The sequence below is a fragment of the Brassica oleracea genome, chromosome C2 (assembly GCF_000695525.1).
Source record: "Brassica oleracea var. oleracea cultivar TO1000 chromosome C2, BOL, whole genome shotgun sequence".
Taxonomy (NCBI): domain Eukaryota; kingdom Viridiplantae; phylum Streptophyta; class Magnoliopsida; order Brassicales; family Brassicaceae; genus Brassica; species Brassica oleracea.
The window spans coordinates 12,924,806-12,934,108 of NC_027749.1; the positions used below are offsets into that span (position 1 = coordinate 12,924,806).

Consider the following 9,303-nt stretch of genomic DNA (forward strand, 5'->3'; position numbering starts at 1 on the left):
ACCAGAAGTGGTGTGAAGTGTCAAGTGCTAAAAAGGTAGGAACCTCTAGGAAAAGGAAGTGTGAAGACGGTGCAGACTCATCGGCCTGTCAACCATCTGAAAACAAGCGTCCCGCGGGTGTTAAAGCATCAAAGGCCGCTGGGAAGAAGACTATGAGTGAAGAGAATTCAGTTAATCGGTTTCAAAGTATGTGGGACATTAAACAGAAGGAGTTGGAAGTGAAGGAAAGGTTGTCGAAGATGAGTATACTTGACTCTCTTATTGCAAAGAAAGAACCTCTAGCTGACTATGAAGAAGCCCTCAAGAAGAAGTTCATCAGTGACTTAATGTTTAATTAGTGTAAGTGTAACTATGTTTCTTGGTCTTGTTAACACTGTGGTTATTGTTCTTGGTCTTATAACTGCTTGGCAGTTTTGTTAACTCGGTATGTCTTTCTTGTTAACACGTTTTCTTGTGTGTACTTGCTTTCAGGTGAAGACAAGGTGAAGACAATGTCACGAAGTGGAGCAATCAGAGTCAGTGCCTTTGTAGTATTTGGAGTCTTGTGTCATGTTGTCTCTGTTTCAAGACAGTACCACAGAGTGGAGCAATCAGAGTCGATCAGTTTGTAGTATTTGGAGTCTTGTGTCACGTTTTGACATTATGTCTTGGAGTCATTTGTTTTGGAGTCTTGTGTCACGCTTGTTTGTAGTTGTACTTGGACAAGTCTGTTTGGAATCTTGTGTCACGATGTAATATATTATCAGTCTTGTTGCAGTTGTCACACGGATTGTAAACTCTTGCTGTTCACTTTTAAAATTTCAGTTTATATAAAGTTCTGTTGTTCACTTCTCACCATTGACACAAGACAGAAACTCTTCTCTCTTTCTCACCATTCAAACTCAAGCCAATCTCATTCTCTCCATCTCACGATTATAACTCAAGGCCTCACGAATTCTCTCCTTCCCACCTCACCATTCAAAGACGATCAAGCCAAAAAAAAAAATGGCATCATCTTCTCATAACACATTTGATGGATCAATGGATGATGCTTTTGATCAATATTTCGATCAATATTATGATCAAGCGTTCGAGAATTTCTCCAATAACATTGCTGATCAAGAAAAAAAAAAAAACCCCGAGCTTACATCGAAAGAAATCGTGAAGAAGGCGATTTACGTTTATGGCATGATTATTTCAGCGACACTCCAACATATCCTCCAAATCTATTTTGACGACGATTTCGAATGAACAAACATTTGTTCATGCATATTGTTCATCGACTCTCCAATGAAGTTCAATTCTTTCAACCAAAAAAAGATGCTCTCGGAAGGGCCAGTCTCTCTCCACTTCAAAAGTGTACAACAGCCATTTGTCTCTTGGCATATGGCAATGCGGCTGATGCGGTCGACGAATACCTCCGGCTCGGTTCAACTACAACTCGGTCATGTTTGGAACATTTTGTGGACGAAATAATTTCTTTATTCGGCGAAGAGTACCTGAGGAGACCAACACCTGCTGATCTTCAACGCTTACTTGATATTGGCGAATATCGTGGATTTCCCGGGATGATAGGAAGCATCGATTGTATGAATTGGGAGTGGAAGAATTGTCCCACCGCTTGGAAAGGGCAATATACTTGGGGTTCCGGTAAACCAACAATTGTTTTAGAGGCGGTTGCTTCATATGATCTCTGGATATGGCATGCGTTTTTTGGACCCCCATGTACCTTAAATGATATCAATGTTCTTGATCGCTCACCTGCTTTTGATGGCATAATAAATGGTGAAGCTCCGCAAGTCACATACTATGTCAATGGAAGAGAGTATCATTTGACTTACTATTTCACCGATGGTATTTATCTGAAATGGGTAACTTTTATCCAATAAATTTCATTACCACAAGGCCCGCAAGCAGTTTTATTTGCTCAACGTCAAGAAGCTGTCCGAAAAGATGTCGAGCGTGATTTTGGAGTCCTGCAAGCCCGCTTTACCATTATCAAAAATCCAACACTTTTTTGGGATAAAGTCAAAATTGGGAAGATTATGAGAGCTTGTATCATACTCCATAATATGATAGTAGAAGACGAACGAGATGGATACACTCAGTTTGACGTTTCAGATTTCCAAGAAGCTGAAGACAACGGAAGTTCACATGTCGATCTCACGTATTCTACAAATATGCCTTCAAATATCGCTAATATGATGAGTGCTCGAAATAGAATTCGTGATAGACAAATGCATCAACAACGGAAAGCTGATTTGGTTGAACATATATGACATAAATTTAGACGTGCTGAGGACAACAACTGAGTTTTTTTTTCCGTTTAATTTAGTAATCTTTGTTTTTCTATTTTTTTCTTAAGTTCTATGTTTAAAATGTTATCTTTGTGATGTTTAATTAATAAAAAAAATTCCTTTTTAAAAAAATTTATTATTATTTTAAAAATGAAGAACCATTAAATAAGATACAACCATTGAAGGCCCAAAATCATAGTGGTTATTAAGTATGTATCCTAATTGCTTTTAATTAGTTAAATAATCATTAGGATACCCATACGAGTATACGGGTTAATCTTGCTCTGAAAACACCAGATTTAGGGTCTTGTCTCGTGTCATATTAAAAAGCCAGCAAAAACCGGAGTCGCAGTTTCCGGCCTGAACCGAATTAACTGTTGCGTTGCCTTAGCTGATAGCTTCCCACATGATTTCTTTACTTATTACACTAAGCTAATATTTTAATTATTTCGACATTAAATGAGAGCAAATAATACTATGATACAAAAAAATTTTGTTTGCATGGTTATCGCTGCCAATATTTTTATAACTAGGTCCTCACATTAAATTAGCTTAATTATTTATTCTAAGATAAATTACTTTACTTTTTCATGTTTCAGTATTTACTTTTCTTTCAAACAGGATTTGAACCTTTTAATTTTTGTATGTATAAGGATTTCCTTTAATTTCTGTATGCTTTTTGAACTTTTTAATTTGTTTGCTTTAACTGAACTTTTGTTGTTGTTGTATGTTTCAGAGTTACCTCTGTTTTTCCGGCAATCCATATATAGCTATATAAAAATATAAAAGAAAAGGTTTGACAAAAACTTGGTGCATTTTGGTATTCATAATTGAATATTGGTAATTTCCAAATATGATAGTTGCCTAAACAGTTAATTTCCATTATATGATATACTAATGGTTTTTCATGCAGGGAAAAGAGCAGATGAAAGAGGAAAATAAAACTAAATTCAGATTTATACATTTTGAACCAAGAAAAAATGATTAGTTATATGCAATGTCAATTTAATCGACACAAATTATTCTCAGAGATTAATTTTCTATTTTTAGCTACCAGTAGTCTAAACGAAGAACAAACAACTGTAGACTCGTCTTTTAGCCTTCTCTCTATATGTATTTTTTTAATAACCACAATAAATGTCAAGTTTTAACAAAAAAATAATAATATAAAACTGACTTTCTTAAAAAATGAGAATATATTCGTTTTCATCATCCACCACCGTCCCCGGCGGACCCGGCGGACCAAGAGGGAAAGTTTCCAGCGAAGAACAAATCATCTCGATCTCTCACCGAGAAATTCGGTATCAAAATATCATCCACGTCATCATCATCATCTTCCTCTTCATCTAACTCTTCGTCTTCCATGTTGACTACTTCATCTCCGTTGGTTCCTTGAACGTCGTCGTTTTCTTTCAACGGTGTAGTCGGGGAAAGATGAATCTCTTCTTTTACCCCAGAAACTGTTTGACCCGAGGGGTGGTCGGGTTTCGGAGGCGGGTTAACGGGTTGAGATTTGTTGCGAGTACTGCCGGCGAGAGAGTTCCGGTGAGTAGGGCGAGGATGAGTGTGTTCTCCGGTGTAAGTAACGATGAAGATGTTGGGATCCAAGTTGCTTCTTTCAACTTGTTTTCGAGCTAAACATCCTTTTGAGCTACTGCATCTGTAATAATTCCTGTTTTGCATGTAATAACAAGAATCAAAACATGCTTAGTTAGCACATTTTCTTGATAATATTTTGAGGAAAATGAAAAAAAAAGAAGGAGAAGATAAGACCTTGGATAAGGAGAGCCTTTGATTGGTTTTTGACCGTATTTACGCCATGCCCACATATCCGAAGAGAGATTTTCTTGAGTTACATGACATATGGTTCTCTTTTGCTGATTTTTTCTGTATAAAGTAGAGTAACAAAGCAAAGATAATTAAAAAAAAAAACTTTGAACTAAGACATGGGTTATGTTAAACGATGGATGAATCAAACCTTTTTCTAGATCGAAGAGGAGCTTGGGGTTGTTGTTGAAGAAGGTGGTCGCGTTGACCCCTGAAAACAAATACAGACGATGAAGAAGAAATGGTTGTGGGAGGTGGGAAAACCCTAGCACCAAGAGGAGGTTTCTGATCTTGTGATTCGATGAGCCCTTGTTCTTGTTTCATTAAGATATTAGGACCTGAAGAGACTACAGGAGGAGGAGGAGGAGGAGGAGGAGGAGGAAGAGGAGAAGACCAAGTAGTGGTAACGGGTAAAAAGGGTTTGCAAGAATCTTGTAGCTCGTTGCAAGAAGAAGACTCTCTGCTTATGTCTCCATGGATGTGTTGGAACAGAGGAGGAAGATCTTGTTGCTTACAGTTCGCTCCTCCCTCGGCACCACCACGAGAGTTGGCGTTTATAGTAGCCGCGGAAACAGAAGAGCTGCAGCTTCGGACGACGGCGAAGAGATCCCAATCCTCAGACATGGTTTGATGATGATCTCTTTGGTTTCTTTTTTTGACTCTGTTGGTGAGGAGAGAGAAGAGAGAAGGAGACAAACTATGGCGTAAAGGACGGCGCTGACTTTTTCTTTGTCGAAAGGGAGAGAGAGAGCATGGATGGATGTATTGGGCAGTGTCCGAGAGGATTCGATGGGTGGAAAAGAGAGAGCACTTGACTTGTTATTGTTTTCAATTATTTATACATTCGACCCCCAAAAAAACATGTTAACGTTTTATGGTTCTCATATTTCTTTTCACATTTTATACTAAAAACCATATTTTGATGTTTGGACGTTTTATTTAAATTGTGTTTTTCTTTTTTTATTCTTTAGCTTATTTGCGTTCAAATTTTCAATATAGTGATAAGAACTATTTTAAAATTAGATGATGATCATGATATGGTGCTAACAAAAAAAAGGAAAGATGATGCGTTTTATAAGTGATAAGAAGTTGTAATAAGAGATGGAAATTATTAGACAAGGAATATGATTAGTGATATTTAACAGTTAATTAATTAAATATAATATAATAAAATATTTCATACAAACAAAACTAATAAAATATACTAGTTTTTAACATCTATAGAAAATGTGTGTGAAGATATGAAAAAATTTTCCATGTCAATGTTGACTCCTGAGGTATACACAATAATTGGAGTTAATAAAAGTAGTTTTAAATCGATTCAAGCGTAAATAAGAATCCAAGAATTAAATGGTTTGTAATAGCATATTTAAATTCGATTCGGGATCTCTCTTCACAAAACGCACCTTATCACTGATTTTGTATGATTTAATTGCAAAAAAAGGTTAAAAAGCCAAAATTAAAATGGTTGTAGCCTAGGTACTAATAATATTCGAAGCAAACAATGCACTCTCATCACTTGTCACTCTCTTCTTTTCTCTTTTTAAATTTGATATGTAAATGACACGGAGAGTTCTCGTAATTTCGTAGTGGAATTTAGATACAGATTTAAGATTTTTGTTCTCTTTTCTTTTCTACATCTTATCCCACAAAAGCTGCTTTTGTTTTGACTTTTTTAAGCCAAGTCAAACGTAGGGACCATTTTTGTTTTGGCGTACACTAGAAGAAAAAGCGCATAATAGTGATATGCTCTTCTTTCTCTAGTCTCTTCTCTGCGATGAAACGCTCACACCAGTTTTTATTCGTCTACTAAATGGGTAATGATTCTCTTTTTCTACATCGTCCGTTTGTCGTCACGCGCGTCTTGGCCGTGCGATTTACGCCTCCCGCTACGGCCTTGGTCCTTTATTATGTCAGTGCGATTTACGACTGCGTTTACGATTAAATATTCGTTTGTTATAGGAATTTTTTACTTATAAACAACGATAATCACAGTTTGCAGAACTGAAATTTTAAATAGCTAAGTCTTCATTTATAAAGAAAAATCATTTCCGTAAAAAAGATTAGCAACAAAAATTTACCTGTGTACTTGTGTAGTATGAATTTTCATGTTTTACATGCTTGACAAAAGATTACGAAATTTCAAATACTTGTTATTCATATTTAATTTTGTTTTATATCAAACATTTTCTCAATGTTCTGTTTTTTCGTAAAAACTTGCTAATCTATAATATTATTTTTTCCATAGCCAGAAATGAACTTTTTGCCAACAAATAACTACTAACTTTCTTAATAACCTTGATTATATAATAACAAGATATGAGTCCGTTGCGTTGCAACGAGTTTTGTTTGACGTTTTGATTTAATAAAAACTATAAAATAATAAATCATTTTATTATAGTTTTATGATTGTTTTTTGCATATGTTGTTTGAGATTTATTTTATAATTAAAATTCGATTTGACACATAAGTTCAAGTTAATATTTGTATTTTATAATCATTGTGCATAGATTAATTGTTATAAACTTTGTACTTACGAAAATACTAAACCTAAACATTTAAACTGAACACAATCCAAAATAAAAAATTGAATGAAAAGTAAAAAAAATGAAAGTCAAATACAATTAAACTTTTTATTATACATGTTCTTATGTATTAATTTAACTTTTTATTAAATAAGTCTTTAAAATTTTACTTTGTTAAAATTTTAAAAAAGAAAAATCATTCTATTTTATAAATCTCCTATTTATTTACAATTAAAAATAAAAAATAATATTAATACTCTTGTACAATTTTGTTAAAGATTTTAAAAAAGGAAAATTATTGTCATATAACCTATTACAATTATCTTCTCTGTTGAATTTCTGAAAAAATAAATTGATATCAAATAATTATTTTTAGTTATTCATAAAAAAAATTAAAATTACTATTTTTACAATTCGTATCAATATTAATTTTACACTTCTTTTGTTAATTAAATAATGTTTAGTAATCAAATAAACTTTTACAATTTTCTTTTGGTTAGTACTTAAAAATATGATACAAATATCTTTTGTTTAGGATTTTTTTATAAAAAAAGAAAATAACTATCTAATATTCTTTTACAGTTTTTTAGGATTTTAGAAAAAGAAATTAATATTACATAATCTTTTACAATTATATTTTTTCTAGGATTTAGAAAAATAAAATTTCTATCAAATAATTATTTCTAGTTAATATTAACTATTTTTAAAAGTTTCCATTTTTAAAATTCTTTTTTTTTCAATATCACTAATATTTTTACAAATTTTCTTGTTAATATAATAATTTTTACTATCATGCTTATCATTAATTTTTTTAAGTATAAATTACTATTAAATAAAATTTTACAATTCTCTCTCGTTAGGATTTTGTTTTTAAAAAAGAAAAAATCTTAATTGGTTAAAATTAGAAAAAAATATATATTGTTTTTAGAAATCTCTTTTATTTAGGATTTTAGGAAAAGAAAAAGTTATTTTCACATAATGCCAGTTTTTATTGACACATTCATAATCTATTTTTTTAATTGACACATGTCACAATCATATTAGGTGAAATATTTGAGGTTAATTTTTGGTTTATATTTTTTCAACACAAAATTATTAAAAGGTAAAGTTAGTTAATTATAAGAAAAATAAGATTATTTTTTATTTTTTATTTTACTTAGACTTTTAAAAAGAGAATTAATTATTATATAATTGGTTTTTCTTTTAGATTTTTATAAAAATATTTTATTTTTAATAGAAAAAAATCTGTTTATTATTTATATATTTCTTTCTTATTTACACGAACACATATTCATCATATTTACATATACTCATGTACGACAACAACATCAAAAATAAAAATTATGGTAGCATCATAAAAGATAATAAGGATAATAAAAAGTTGAGTTGCATCAAGAAATTAAAAGCAAATACTCAGGTAATACTTTCCATGTAAATACTATTGTGTTTTGTAAAAATAATTTGTGGAAGATTAAACCAAAATATAGATGTGAAATATTTGTAGTTTTTTTGTCATAATTTTTTATTAAAAAAGAAAGTTAGTACTTATAAGAAAATAATAAGAGTACTTTTATAATTTTGTTTTAATTAGGCTTTAAAAATGTAATATTATTTATTTAAAAGTTAGTTTTTCTTTATGTTTTTATTAAATAATTTATTGTACTTGTAAGATTTTACAATTCGTTTTTGTTTAACATTTTTTCTTAAAAGTTAATATTTATCTTTTACAATTCTCTATTTTAGTATCTTTTAAAACAAACATTATAATAAATAATAATAATAAGACTATTAAATAATATTTATAATTAATTTTTAAGAAAAATATTTTTTATATTTTAGTATATATATTTTTGATTATGAGATATTTTAACACATATCACATTTTCAAATATATAATTGACATTGTCACAATCATGTTAATTACCAATTTTGAAGAAGCAAACTTTTTATAAATAATAATAATAATAATAATAAGACTATTAACTAATATACATATTTAATTTTTAAGAAAACTCATTTTTATTATTTTAGTATATATATTTTTGATTATGAGATAGTTTAACACATATCACATTTTTAAATAGATAACTAACATGTGTTACAATCATATTAATTAGGAATTTTGAAGAATCAAGATCAATATAATCTTTTAAAATTTTATTTTCATTAAAATTTTTGAAAAGGAAAATTATATTAAATCAATTGTTTTCAAATCTATCTTTTTAGGATTTTGAAAAAGGAAAATTTCTAAAAATAATACTACTAAATATTTTTAAAATTTTGTTTTTACTATTAAATAATTTTTAAATGGAGTTTTTACAAAATTCATTTTTATTATCTTATTATATATATTTTTAAATCATTATATATTTAAACACATGTCACAATATTAGAAGGAAAATTATTATAAAATAATCTTTTGGTTAGGATTTTAAAAAAGGAAAGTTACTATTAAAAAGGAAAATTATTATTAAATAATATTATATTTACTTTTTAATAAAATTCATTTTTGTTAATATTTTAGTATATTTTTCTAATTATGAGATAGATTAACACATGTCACAATCTTAAAATATATAATTGTCAAGTGTCCTGATTATGTTAATTAGCAACTTTTATAATATTAAAATACTACTAAATATTTTTAAAATTTTGTTTTTACTATTAAATAATTT

General features: G+C 29.9%; 1 protein-coding gene across 1 annotated transcript; it reads right to left on the reverse strand.

Annotated features, from left to right (window-relative positions):
* Positions 1 to 3,359: 3,359 nt before the first annotated feature.
* LOC106324908 (probable WRKY transcription factor 27) lies at positions 3,360 to 4,948 on the reverse strand. Its single transcript, XM_013762913.1, has 3 exons — positions 4,255 to 4,948; positions 4,050 to 4,163; positions 3,360 to 3,948 (listed from the first exon to the last, which is right to left on the reverse strand). The coding sequence occupies exons 1-3, from the start codon at positions 4,725 to 4,727 to the stop codon at positions 3,486 to 3,488; spliced, it is 1,050 nt and encodes a 349-aa protein (XP_013618367.1). The 5' UTR covers positions 4,728 to 4,948; the 3' UTR covers positions 3,360 to 3,485.
* Positions 4,949 to 9,303: the final 4,355 nt, after the last annotated feature.